Source organism: Mastacembelus armatus, chromosome 6 (genome assembly GCF_900324485.2).
Source record: "Mastacembelus armatus chromosome 6, fMasArm1.2, whole genome shotgun sequence".
Lineage (NCBI taxonomy): Eukaryota > Metazoa > Chordata > Actinopteri > Synbranchiformes > Mastacembelidae > Mastacembelus > Mastacembelus armatus.
Window position 1 is genome coordinate 18966989 of NC_046638.1, and position 14946 is coordinate 18981934.

Genomic DNA, 14946 nt, shown 5'->3' on the forward strand with positions numbered 1-14946 from the left:
CCGTTACAGAGATTAAAGAATCCATAATACAAAGGTGAGTGTAGCATGATCAGGGCAAGGATCATGTGAAGCCCTGCAGATCCCAAGGGCTCCCTTAGCTCCTTCAGACTATGACATGTAACCAATCACAGCTATCTCAAACTGAACAGAGCAGCTGTCCAGTAGAAGTGCCAGCTGGGGCTTTGACACATCCCTGCACTCAGTTGGGCACCAGATGCCATCTGATCAACAATTAACAATGTGCAGTCATCTATAAAAGCTGATGTTTTTGCATTAACATTGTAACGATTAGGGACTATTTCGCTCTAAAAGACAATGCCTTTGTACAACTCTAATAATAAATATGCATTATCGTTGCAAAGTTAATAAAAACTGGAGACTAAAAGGAAAAGACTAAGTAATACATAAGAACTGCTGTGTTAAATACAACAAATTACTTCAGTTTCTTCAAATAGAAAAATGGGCTCAAAACCAAAGAGTACAGCACACCACTGATGACGGCATACTTCTTAAAATGTATACATTTCAGTGAGCTGTACCTTCAGAAACTACATAATTTTCTAATGTAAACATGAATGTGGTTTTCCTTGAAACTGAGGAAAATCAAGTGTGTGTGTGAGTATATGTTTAATAAAGCTGATGGCATCACAGTCATGAAAAGTATCATGTCTCTGGATTTGTAGACTCTTATCCAAAGGTGGGTTAATGCATATGTTCAACGACCACCTGGTTTTATTATAAAAGAGCCTGTTAAATTTCAGAATTAAGCTTTCACCCACTGGAATATGTTATATGCATGAGGGGACAGAAAATGTTGATGATGAAACTCACTCAGTCAAAACTATGGCAGTCCTTCCAGCAAAGTATGACTTTACTACTCCACTACTTTTCATCTAAGGTACTAAGATAGACTGCTTAGGACAGGGAAAGAGATGATCATGTTTGTCTTTAATAAACACTTTTTGTTCAGGGAACGTTTGTGCTAAAGTTTTGCAACCCAACCTTTGTTTTGTATTTGACATTTCATTGTCTCTCAGACTTTGCCAATCTTCTGCATCCAGATGCGCTGCCCAGTGGGAAGAAAGAAAAAAAATAGCCAATGTGTTGCGCATGACTGACAAGCAAACAGTCTTAGATTTGGCAGTAGCCACTAATTTCAGTCAGGTCAGGTCTTGAAAGCACAAGTTTGGTTCTCAGTTATTGATCTGTGCAGAACTCTAGTATGTGCAAATAAAACTAGGGGCTCTGTTTACTGGAAACATGGTGCAGTTGCAAACTGAATTCTGAACTTCTGGTGAAAGCCCATATGAGTATGCCCAACTAGTTTTTTTGGCCAGTGCAAACAGGTGCAGTGTGGAAGAAGGGCTGAATACATTGTTAGCAGGAGGAATGATAAGCTAGAGTTCATGTGGACCTCAATAATGGCCCGTCAAATCAGTCCCTCTTATCTCCTTGGAAAGCAGCAACACAGTAAACAGGCTGAGAGACAAAAACACATCTTGCTACAAATAGGCTATCAGCAGTAGAATTAAAAGGGTAGCTAATGCATACTGGTGCAGTTTGCAAACCATTAGGTTCCAATCAAATTACTTTAACCTCAGCAGCTATTCTTCCATGCATTTTTGAAATTACTCATTTAAAATACAATAAACTGTGTCTATTTAGCAGTCCTCATATTTTGAAATAAAAATACTAAATTGGGTTTGCTAATACTAACAAATTTGGATTTGTTAGTATTTAGGAATATAAACATGGTCAGTTAACATTAAGTGTCTCAACAAAAGATTTAAATCATCACCAAATGTTTCCACACTGTGCCAGCAAGGGGTAAAGGTGATTTTGTAGAGGTGTGTGTGCACGCCTATGCCATGTTTTTATCACTTATCACTTGTCATTGAGCACCTGACAGTATTCTGATCTCCACACTTTTGCTTCCACTGTCCTTCAACAGGTTTCAGCCTGTGCTTTAAATTATCGGGTTGAATCAGGTCTGGAACTGATTTAGAGATACTGTAACTGCAGGTAACAGACTCAAGTGGAGTGCCAGACTTGCATGTGAGCTTGAAATTTTTTTTTTTTTTCTAACACGTTTTATTTGTTTGCAGCATATAAAATGATAACTTTGTGGTATTACTGATCATATGGATATGCTTTTATGAGTACAAGACAATTGCTAATATTTCAAAACATGATTGGATGTGTTGTAATAATCACTTTCATGTGTGAAAAATATTTGAATTCAGAGTTTGGGTTTTTGCTTTTAATAAAAATATTATGAAAGATTTAATAGTCAGGACTCACCCTCAGCTATTTCACTGGTTCACTTTGAATCTGTCAGCAAAAGCTTTTTAGTCTGATATTCAGAAAACCAGAGCATTCAAAAAAATAAATACACAGTGTATTTTGATGCATGTAACAATCGGCAGTAGATAAAAAATGGATGGCATAGAGCAAATGAAAGGTTTGATTTAGCAGAGGTCTGTGTGTGTGTCTGCACCTCTGCCAAGTAACACCATGGATAATACAGTATGTCTGTGAGTTGGTTTTAACACAAAATGCAATTTTCGGTCCAAATGAGCACCACATAATCATCATAAAAACAGTCTGAGCTGTCTATTCTTCCACACTGGCATTTGATGCCAGACAAACTGCCAAATAGTCAAAGACAGAGACACAGAACGGAGCTGAGGAAAACTGTAAAAACACTCTATTAGCACTAATTCTTGGATCTTTCCTGAAGGGACTTAGAGCCCTAAGAGCCTACAGCTATGCTCAGCACTGGTTTGAGTTAAATGCTCAGTGTGTCAACATGCTACATTTCCAATGAAAATGCCTGTATTAACATGTAAATCTGCAGTATTTGCAATGTTTGTTACCTATCATAGTATTAGTAGTTCGCATGGTAAGTCTGGCTGATTAGCACTAATACTCCGGTGAGGCTGGAGTTTTGTCAGGCAAAAAATAAGGACAGGGCAGTGGTAGGATCTCAGGTCAGTAGATAGTGAGGAGGATTAGGTTGCCATCACACCATTTCTGCGGTTTGTGAGATGATAATGATGCCTCTTTGTTGAACTGCAGGCACATTGAGGCTGCTACGGTGGAGGAGGGGTGGAAAGCACAAAAATGATAGAGAAAATAAAAAATTCTAACTTTCTACTTTCCTTTAACTATATCTACTTCTCATTCTAGTCAGTGTGTGGATGCAGTGTCCTCCCTTTGTCACACACTGGCTGAGCTTATTGGTGCATGCCTCACACCTCAAATTGAATGATAAAAACAGATAAACTGCAGATGTAGCTGTGGCTCTGTGGGCGCTGAAGTGATTATGAATGAAGCCTGCATCCTATTAGCTGAGGAAATGATGACTGAATCCAATATTGGAAGAATCAGAGCAGCCATGTCCATCTTTGACCTGCGGTGTGTACACAGTCTGAAACACATCATGCTCCCCGGTGGTGTCAGCAGAGGTTTGTAAGGGCCTGCACAGCAGGATAGCGGTACTGATCTGTGTGATCAACCCTCCATTCATCACCTCATCCACAAATCACAGCAACTCTTTGCCCTCAGCTAACAGCTCACCTTTCCCAGCCTCCTCTTACTCCTGCTGCCAAGCCTTATCTCTCCACCTCTCCTGCAGGGATCTGCAACCCTGGAAACCCCTGACAATGTCTGAAGCGTCTTCATCACTCAAGTCATGTCACAGTGAGAGTGGGGATTAAGGGAAATGGGGGATGATGGGCAGGTCTCGTTGGTTTTATTCAAGTGTAATTGTTGTCATCAGACAGTGGCCAAAGCTACAACTGGCAAATTTTCACATTAAATTAAAACACTTTTTCTTTTTTTTCTCTCTCTTTCATTTTTTGGGTAAAGAGCCTCTAATCTTATCCAAACAAGCAAGTTCTCTTCTCTGAAGATATTTTTTGCACTAAGAGGATCATGGGGGCTTGAAATCTCTCTATCATAGTCTGAGATCTACAGAGATGAATCCCTTTTGGTTTGAACTCTACTTTTCTCCAAAATCAATAACACTTTCTTAAATAAAATGAGTTTCTCCGCACAGCCAAGTGAGTCTAGTTCAGGCCAAAACACTCTGCTCTAAGGAATTACGTCGTTCCTCTAGACACTCCTCGCTGACACTGTCTGGTTTCAAATCATTTTTGATGTCCAATGGCTTTTGTTCAGTGAAGAATTGATGTCAGCTTAACAAGTGACTTCTATCTGTTATGTCAGCTGAACTGTTCTTTAAGCTGACCATCAGTCTGAACATTGATGGGAAAATCAATCTAGTAGGGTGCTGAGCGCAATTCAGTCCAGACACACCAAAATCCACTTCACCGAGGATAGGCTACACTTGATAATTGTATCATTGAGGTACAAATATATGACACAACTGAGGAAGAAATGAGTACTGCATTTGGGCAAATGTTTTCATTTCTTGCCCAGAGTTAGGTGAGAAGATTGATCACTCTAATGCCTGTAGGGCAAAAACTGGCTAACATGCTTGAAAAATAAAGGTTTTCCTGTAGGTAAAAGATGGGCCAGTAGAATTTAACATACTATATATCAGTTTGGATACACATAAAGTTTGGAAAGACTGCAGTATACATAAAAATGAGTTGAAAAACACCCTTTTAACAGGAAATGAAAAGGAAATCCAGATACTACCACTCCAGGCTTTTGAACACATTTACATCCTTTCACCTTCCCAGACTGTAGGAGACAGGGGTACCAGCTGAGGAGAAAAGCCTCAACCCTTTTTTGACCTTCTGTGCAACTCTTCCCATAATTTGTTTATTTCTGTTCTAACACTCCTTTTCACCTCTAACTGCTCCTCTCCATCACCTCTATTCCAAATCAGCCTATCTAGCTGCAATCTGCAACAGATGATGGCATGACCTCCCTGTAAACTCTGGAAACTGCTTTTGTCCTGGAAACCACACAGACTGCCCGTTCTTTGGTTATTGAAACACAGGTCAGCTGGGTGTTCCTAAACGGATATTATCTCTAAAGATCCACAGAATGCACGGCAGATGTAGACTTGTTTCTCTGCAGTGTGAGTTCACCAGTTGTGAGTTCAGCTTTTTGAGCTACCTTTTAAGACCAACTCTAGTAAAGAGCTACATGGACCAAAAAAAACATAGCCATGACAAGATTTTTAATCAGAAACTATTATTTGCATGACAGACAGGAGAAATATAAAAAAAGCAATGTGATTACTTCATTTTTCATTCTCTCATGCTCGCTGTCTTCCCATCTCTCTTTATCATTCATCCACGTATTGATTAACTGTAGAGTCTTCTGGAGGACATAACTAGCCATAAGGAGTTGGAGAGAACCAACAAAAAGCCCAGGGAGACGAGAGAGCGTAATAACAGGAAAGTGAATAGAACAGAGAGAAGACAGATGGAGAATGAGAAGTAGTTCAGACAAGCATGAAGTCACATGAAGAAATCAGAAAAGCAGGCTTCAGACCAGTGTCAGACAGTGGCCTGGCAGACATAAGCTTTAATGGGGTGTGATTAACAATCATTAACATTCATAAGCTGCATATGCAGAGCTGCTCCTTATGGTTAAACAAGGGGGGTAAAAAAACCAAGCCTTACTGTCATAGCTAGGAGTTTGCCATAGGTGAGGTGTGCAGGGATGTGGTCGGGCTTGGCCCGCAGGGACTCTGTGTACCAGTGTTCAGCTTCAGCCAGCTTGTTCAGCCTCATGTAGGCCTCTCCTGTGACAGAAAAGTGAGGGTCGAGTCAGGGGTCAAACTGTCAGAGGTTAAGACATCACACATCGTTTTCCAGAGGGTTTGAACGAAAAAGTAGTGAAGCCAGACTTCAGTCCAAAGTTACAGTCCAGCACAATTCTCATGTTTTTATTAGTCAGTCAGATTTTTTCATATGTTTTAATATGGAAATGGGACTAAGAGGGTGAAATGATCCAGTTTTGCTAAAATACCTGTATGCGTATTTTTTCTTATTAAAGCAAACCTTAAACCACATTCAGTAATGAAAGTGTTTGATTTCTTAAACTTGTGTAAAATAATTGAACTGAGTTCTTAAAGTACAATTAAGCTTAGCTGAGTTGGTATTTCAAAGAACCAATGAAGTCTAAAACATCCACCCTCACACTCCATGGTCTGTCAGACATCATCTGATACCTCCCCCACTGACAAATCTGACCCTCTGCTTGCTAACACCTGAAATAACAATGACCTCTCTTTCATAGCCATCCAATAACACTTGTATTATTGCAAGACTTTGACAACATCGACTGGTAAGTGGACATAACACAGTTAAAATCAACATTATAACATATTTAGGGAATGAAAGTGAATGTATCACAGGTGTTAAAATTTGACTAGCTTGGTAACATGGTTGTTTAGATTAGAGTGGACTGAAACAGTAATTGTTTGGGGATTAGGGCTAATCACTCCCCTGACTGGAAACTGCGATAAACAACCCGTGACCTAATTACTAATCAGGGACCTTTTTAATGATCTGAAAACACACATTGTCTAACTTTAACTGATGACAACCAAGTATATCGATACCTCTTCTTATATTTCTACCACTGGCTTGTCACGTTTTTCAATTTAAAGTATTTGGTAAGTGTAAGATTTAGAATTTTTTTTTTAAGAATTCAGAGTATAGTTTAATAAATCATCCATTTGCTTTTAGATAGGGTTATCTGAATATTTTAAAATGCATAAACAGGTCTGTTTTGACATGACCTCTTCATTTGTTGGGTTTAAGAGCAGCCAAAAAACGTGTCTCGCCTTACTGGCAGCAGACCTCTGTATGAGATTAGCACAAACATCTACATGCAATTAGAAGTGACATCAAATCCAAGGAGCTGAAAACCAGCTTCTCCAAGTGGAACATTCCTCAACCCGCCAGAGAGTGTTGGAGCGTGACCAGAAGGGTGCAGATTACCACCCAGGTCTGCCTCTGATGAAAGCTTCTGCTTCTTGGCGTCTCACAAACAGCATGAGAGCAGCACAGTGAGTGAAACTGGAAGGACACAGATGCAGGCAGGTGTGCCAAATGTGCAAATCAGTTATGCAAGGAAACAACGCTAAGCTGCAGCAATCACAGCTCTCTGGCTCAGTGGCTCGGCTACACACGCAGTGCTGTTCCTTAACGCTGACTGGAGCTTTCATCAACATTTTGACAAAATCATAGTAGCTCCATCAAACTGCATTTTGCCAACTTAGAAGTGAAGCTGTGAAACTAAGAGGCTTGGATTATAGATATCGCAGGTTTTGACGTGTATGTGTCTGTAACAGGGAGACAGAGATAAAAATAAAGAAATGAAGAGGAAAGAGGTAGGAAGTGAACAACTACAGTATAAGGATCCTGCAACAACTGCTCCAAAGCTGCAATCCAACCAGCTGGGCACTACTTGTAACAAAAAGCAAATTAACTCTGTTTAATATGATACTACACTTACTACTGTCTGAACTCAAGTGAATACTCTCTGAACTCTTCTCAAAAAAGATTTCATTGATAGAAATTATTGTTTGCTTGATCACTAAATTTTCTATTTATTTATTTTTACAAATGTACTTTCTTCCAGTATTTCCTCAAAGCATCAACAGCTTGTCTCCGACATACCTCAATTTAAACACTAGGTTAACAGAGCTGGAGTGATGTTGTGCTAGCATTAATCTTCACATTTTTATTGCAGGGGGGTGTAGTCCACTAAGCCACAGGGTAGGATTCAAAACTGGAGGTCTGATGCAGGATTAACAACCTTTAGAAGAATGACAGCACTACAGCTGTAACAGTCCTCCTGTTTTCTACATACTGAACATACTGAATCATTAATGGAAAAAGAAATCCAAAATCACAAACAACTGTTCTGTTCTGGTTGTTGAAATCCAACTTTTAAAAGTGATTTCAATTAGCATTTCTAGGGTAAATATAAAAAATGACTGGGATATTCCTGTTCCACAGCGTGCATTAGTGAGCTCAGAAATATCTGACATTCAAAGTTGCAAATGACCCATTAGGGCTGTAAACTGTGGTCACACATAAATTAGTAATCTCTAATGTTAACTGAAGATTAACTGAAGATGCTTGACCTTGTACAGAAAAACATAAAGTAAAATATATTTGATATATAGCATACGATGACTCCAAAATACTCAAACAATAACCCTTTAACCTCAGTTCCGCTGCTTGTTTTTCTTCCACCCTAAGAACTAAAATAACAGCTTTTATTCTTATAGTCTTGAAACAAGAGCAGCTCTTACCCATCATGTTGAAGAGGCTCTGTGGTGCAAATTGTCTTGGCATTTTCTGTATTGCTTCTTTAAACACAGAGAGGGCCTCCTGTGAATGAGACAAATAAAAAGAAGAAGGTGGGGGATGTTTGTATTACAGAGCGGCGAGACACCGCCAGAGAAACTGGCGCTAGGGTAACTAGTCATTCCTCCCCTGCAGCCGGGCCCTTGACACTGTGAATGCACAGCGTGGAATTGGGGGTCGCTGGGAGGTTGGTTCAAACAGAGCTGAAGAGAAAGGGTCTATCCTCAGTGTCACGGCTGTTGAGACGACAACAGCGGTGTCACATATTTAGTCTGGTATGTATAGATTGTAGGTTCAGCAATTCACCTCTAGAGTACCACAGAGTTTTAATGGTAAAAAAAAAAATGAAACTAGTTTATTTCTGAAGCAAATATTGAGGTTAGAGATCAGAGGAAGTAGAACTGCTCTCTTTGTCCAACATGCCAAGTATTTATAAAGGCTTGTATAGAATCTGCAGCTCAACTGCTTCATTCTTGATTGAATCAATAGTATGAGTGATTCCATACAATATAAATGTGCGGCACTGAAAAACCAGGTACAATAACTAGCACTGTGGGTCTTTGCATGGAAAAAAATGAATTTGTTAGAAACAGCCTGAGGATTTTTTGACAAAAAAAAAAAAAAAATTGGAACATGTCCATATAAAACTGAGCATTTTCTTAGTGTCCCCCAAAGGCTCCTTGGGCAACTGCCTGCATTTTATCTCACTTCACAATGGTTGTACATTTTCCAGCATAGACTATGTTATGTGTAAAGGAGCACTTGAACACATGTGGGAGTAATTTCTCATAATGCATAAATATGATCTAAAATACATATGTGTATGTAAAATAACATTTTTTTATTCTGAATTGTTGCATACTATAGGTACAGTATATAAATGACACATATATTGACTTTCTTCTAATGCTTACGCCCAGCATATTAAAATATTTTGACGCATACTTGCATGCCTACTGATTTTCTGCAGTGTGGGTTGTTACCTCTTGGTGTCCCTGCTCGTGGAGCAGCTTGCCCAGGTTGTACAAGCAACTGGTGACTGAGCTCTTGTGGGCGTGGGGGTCCTTCAGATTCTCATCTGGGATATCAGCACAGGTCAGGAAGGTACGCTTTGCCTCATCTAGGCGACCCTGATTCATCAGAATGATGCCTGTGTTCAAGTAAGCCGCTGTTGGGGAAACAAAACAGAGTATGGAGAAGAGCATTAGCTGATGCAGAGCACTGGTGTTGGGCTTGCATTATAGCTGATCAGCATTGCGTGTTTCAATTATGCTTCACAATCAGACTCATTCACCGCTGAGTAATTATGTCACACTATGTTTATGCAGGTGTAGAGTGTGGCGACTACACTCTGACACTTCTCACTGATATGCTTACACTGCTGAATCCTACACCTCCACTCCAGCCTCCCCCGAGATGTGCTAAGCTTTTGGTATTTTGATTTAATGTTGATGAATGTTTTTGCAAAGGAAGGATTAGTTCTCTCTCCTGAATCCTTGTTGCTAATTGGTTCTTTGGATCCTGAAACCTTTTCCTCCAAAGCTGAGTATAACCAAATGAGAAACAAAATGGTCAGTGCCTTGACATACTGTAAATATCTCTCACTGACCCAAAGCAACAGAATTCAACGGTGCTGAGGATGTGAGTAATGACCATCACTTAATGAAATACACATTTGTGGTAGAACAATTAACCACTGTTTGTTGTTTTTCCGCTTTACTCTACTGTGTTTTGACCTTTCCATACATCCTTTGGGATACTTGAAGCTTGGAAGCTTGTTAAACATCTTCCTGAGCGATCAAAGACAACATCTAATGGTCAATATGCAGCTGGAGAGTAATTAGTCTCTGTAGACCTGCCTTTCTAAACAACTTCTGGCTGTTGGAATAAATTAACTTGATACAGCAGATCAATCTTGAAGGCTGTTCTATGGTCTGTTGACATATAATCAAGTTAAAGTGGAAGAGTTGTTGGTTGAGAATCAAACACTCTTTTGCACCTCATGCATGGATCTGCACTAGAAGGAGAACAGACAGGAAAAACCAGACAGAATGTTTTTCAAATTTCATCTTAGCCTTCTAAAGGTGTGTGTATGGAATAAATGTGACAGAGATTCCTAGCACTTTACTACAATTTAAATAAAAATTCTACAGTTTGCACTAGCGGGTTCCCAATTAGGCAGTGAGTAATGGTGTAACCTTGAAAAAAACACTTTAACTGTCACATTCCCATTCTGCCATCAACTTGTCTGCTGCTTAGGGTAATTAATTAACCTTGTTATCGGCTATAACAGATTGGATAATTGCACAGTGAATGGAAATTGTGTAGTCTAGCCGTGATCTTGATTAGGGCTATAATTAATCCATGAAAAAAAAGGAAGAGACGTTTAAGATTCTCTGTTTATCTGACATTGAGTGATGCCTGGAACAGCGGGGAGCTTACCCTCATGATCAGGTAAGATTGTAGGTGATTTTTACTAATCAGTGTGACGCTGTCACAAAAAAATTTTGTTCTGAAAAAAGTAGAAAAATTGTCCTCATTTTTCATGGGAAGGAGATGAAGCAAAGGCCAGAAACAGAGAGAAAATAAGAGGATGTGGGGATAAAAAGAGAGTGTACCACGGCCTGAATTAATAATAAATGAAACCGTGCAGTTGCCTGATCTGTTGGCATCACTTGGCTTTGAAAAACCGTCAGACAGCTGTGCTGAATGGTTAATTCAGCCGTATCCCCACTGCCCTTTGCCACCTATTCCACTCCCTCCCATAACCGCAGCAATGTGTTCACTGTTGCCTGGACACAGCACTGCTGCGACCACAAGAGCTGAAGATTGTCAATAAAAAGAAGAGCTGTACTTACAAGCTAGAGTTGGCCGACTCCCAATGGCCAGCTTATAGTAGTGGAGGGCCTCTGAGAACTTGTTGCTCTCCTGCAGCAGCAAACCGCTGGAACAGACAACAGGCAGTTTAGAGCTCAGAAAACTCAAAGGAGGAGATGTTTGAAGTTAAAAGTCTCTATTAAGATAAAACAAGAATATGAGCAGCTGATAAAACTGAAGGGATTTAGATCTTACAGTAGTAAACCACAGACATATGAGCACAATGTGAGTATTGGCTGTGGATGTTTTGTGTTTTCCCCTCAGGGTAAAACAGCATCATTAATAACCCTGTCAGACAGACAACACCCCGGAGAATACAAGACAACACGGCACTTACCTTGAGAGAACAGCTCTGATCAATAGACACACATGTAAAAGGAGAACTCCTCCATTTACACCACTAAAATTAGATATGAAGTATACAAGCACAAAATAAATTTAGTAATTAAAATAAAAAATATGAATGCATCACAAACTCACAGGTTATACAGCATGTCGGCCATGTTGCTGCGGTAATAGAGAGCGTTTCTGTATGCCTGTTCGGCTTCCTCCATCTTTCCCTGGCTCTTCAAGACATTTCCAAGGTTACCCCATGCTGACACATCATAAAAGAAAAGGTTAATCGTACAGAATAAAAAGAAAATCTGTGACAACCTTCCTGAATAGCAACTTTTTCAAAATCTAAAAAGCTTTTAATTTAAAGCAGCAGGAGAGGCCATTTCTGCAGCAAGTAATAATTTTCTTTTGTCTTTCGCAGCCTCACACTGGCATAGGATCAGTGTTTTTAACCTCTAAAGAGGATGTTGTTCAGCCACAGCTGGTATGCCAAGACAATATGAGTCCAAGGAGATGACCCACCAGGGGTGCTTTGTTCCTGAGAGAGTCCGTATGAAAAGAAGACCACCACAGAGCTATTGCACAACTAATAGCATTGGTGTTGAATGGCGCACTATTTGACAGGTGAAATAAGGTTGCTAAGAGCTTTTGTATATTTTGTGCAGTGACTATAGAGTGTAAAAATAAAATGTAAAGGCCTAAAGGACCACAAGAACAAATAACAAACCACCAAATTTTAGTTTTTGTTGGCAGTGCCCATCCCAATGTAGCACAATCAATCATTAGAATATTTTTATCATTGTCAAATTAGCATTTTTGGGAATATTTTTGGATTATAAAAACCACATTTATTAATGTCACTGGCTTTAGGAAATTGTGACAGTTGCTTTTGTCTACAGTTGTTCTTCATTTTTATGAATGACAAGAATCAATCAATTAAAACAGACATTAGTTGCAGCTCTAATTTTACCACTGATCTGTTTTTTTAGATTATTTGATAGTCTCAACAAAGATGACAATTATGAGTCAACAGAGCGAATGTCTCAAAACAAAAACTTTTTTACTAGCCATACAGAACAGGAAGATAAAATCCTGCTGCTTTTGTTGACATGTGTCTACAGTGATAAAATGTGCAGCTTGCCTATAAGCAACATATTTATTTAACTGTTCAAAAGCCTAATGTTCATAAAATCCCAGAGGAACACTGAGCATAAACAAAGGCAGGCAGAAAAATAACCCAAGCTTCCTTCATTCAGCTCTGCATCCAGTCATGCAGAGATTTTATTAAGTTTTACAGTAAAGAATTTTTTTTGTGTATCCTAAGATTTCACAGTTCAAACAATGTATTGAGTGTGTCTACGTTTGAGGTTGGGCTCTGCTCAAATCTCATATTAGCTATAATGAATGTGAGTTGGGGACACTGCTGCAGCTCTGCTCGGCTGATGGCCTGCCAAAACAAACAGCTGTCATGCCTCAGCTCCGCTGCAGAATCTGAAAGGGAAATTAGCTAACACAACGTGTCCTGCTGTTGCCTTGTGAGTCCCCGCCCTGTTTCCCTCCTGAGCAGTTCTGAGAACTTCAATTTGGATATGAATCTCTGTCTCATGACCTTATTCTGTAGAAGGTGCCATTCAGAAAAGGGTTACCCTTCCAAGTGAAGCAAGACATGTGGTGCCATTAAACAGACTACATGTTGGGTGTAAGATGTGTGATAAAAAGCACAACTTGTTTTCCTTGGATAATAAATATGACCTGTAAAATGCACACCACTTTAATTTTGCTTCTAGGGTGCAGAGTTCAACTTGAACATGTATATTTTGTGGTTAGTCTGAGTGGTGAAGAAGAGACATTCGCAGTGAAATTTGCTTTGAATTATTCAGGTAGGGGTCATTCAGTAGACAGACAAATGCACATTATCAAATACAAAACCTAAAAGCTTGCTCAGGCTACTCAGGAAATAACATTTGATGGGTGAAAGAGCCTGCATTAAGGTGTATGTGTGTGTGTTCGTGTTAAAGGAGTTCTTGTGTGTGAGCGTCTGAGCTGCGACCTACCTTTAGCAGGATTGACATAAATCCCTGACTTGTAGAGCATCTCTTCATTCTGCCAGTCCTGGTTTCTTAGAACAGTTTTGACACCAAAAACAAGAACCAGTGCTGCACTGCAGTACATCAACATCATCCTGAAGGACCTGTGTCGCAATCGAACATACAGTGACCTCATACCCACTGCTACCAGCAGGCAAAAGCCCATGCTGGGGATATACAGTACTCTCTCTGCTATAACAAACCCCACATAGAAAAACAAATTGGTGGCAGGTAGGAAAGGGATAGCCAACAGGCCTAGAGACAACACTACAACATTTTCAGTGGTGGGTAGTGGAGTCCTGCTCTCATAGTGCTTTTTGGTACCATTTTGCACACAATCACCATGAACATCTGTGTGGGAATTGTTCATATGTTCATGATCATTACATTGGTAACTGTGTCCGTTACTGTTCCCATTCTTGCCGTTGGTGTAATGATGCGCTTTGCCATTGGTGTCCTTGCCCTTAGCTGTGTTGTGGTGAGTCCACAGGCTTATCCAAGCCAACAGCAGCAACCCAATGTAGAAGACTCCCATATGAAAGTTCCTCCAATCAGCCAAGCTCCTGATCAAAGGCAGGGCATCCATTGACCAATCAAAGCTGAGTGTGTCTGGGCAGAGGAGGAGCCAGAAGTTGATTGCAGGCAGGTATAAGAAGGTTAGAGTCCTGGTGAGGAGAGAGGAGGAGTCGGCCGCTGGGTTGTCAGAGTTGGAGAAGTTGGGGGGTTTGTTGCCCATCCAATAGAAGCGACAGGCTAACAAGAAGGCTCCACAGGCTGCCAAAAGAAACACATTCAGCAGCAGGTTCAAGTTCTTCCTCTGAAAGACAAAACAAAAAAACAACATGGATCAAACCTCTGAACCTGAAGAGAACGACTGCTGGACAAAATACACTGCACATATGAAAACACTGAGCAAGAACTTATTATCTTGGTGGTTGTAAAGGACCTTTAGATTTACTTTAGCCCAGTACTGCAAAATGGTTAAAGGTATTATTAATCTGCATCACCTTACCTCCCAAAAATAAAATGGTTATTACATGACCACATCAGTACAGCTGCATAATACCATCTACAAAATTATGAGGACAATTTAGAAAGTGCTGACTGAGTAGTTTTGATTTGTGCTTCATCAAAACATTCTGTTGTGTCTGCTGTGACAAATCAGTTCAGTGGCCTCTTTTACTTCAGTTGCTGACTCTTGAATTTACTTTTCAAACCAGCCATTAAGAAAAATGAAACACTACCATCGTTTATTAAAGCCAGAGCATTTGTACAAACTTAATACATGAATCTTATAAATTAATGTTACCGTACTTCATAACTTTTGGTTCATGCAGTTT

At 39.8% G+C, this 14946-nt stretch overlaps 1 protein-coding gene across 2 annotated transcripts in view; it reads right to left on the reverse strand.

Moving 5' to 3' along the window:
- The window catches only part of tmtc2b (transmembrane O-mannosyltransferase targeting cadherins 2b), an 83776-nt gene that overhangs the window by 13857 nt on the left and 54973 nt on the right, over window positions 1-14946 (reverse strand). For both annotated transcript variants that reach the window (XM_026311576.1, XM_026311577.1), the window contains exons 3-8: window positions 13574-14423; window positions 11664-11778; window positions 11165-11250; window positions 9290-9474; window positions 8252-8330; window positions 5604-5725 (exon numbers count right to left, since the gene is read on the reverse strand). In XM_026311576.1, the coding sequence (XP_026167361.1) occupies window positions 5604-5725; window positions 8252-8330; window positions 9290-9474; window positions 11165-11250; window positions 11664-11778; window positions 13574-14423 (1437 nt within the window). The remainder of the gene's footprint in view (window positions 1-5603; window positions 5726-8251; window positions 8331-9289; window positions 9475-11164; window positions 11251-11663; window positions 11779-13573; window positions 14424-14946) is intronic.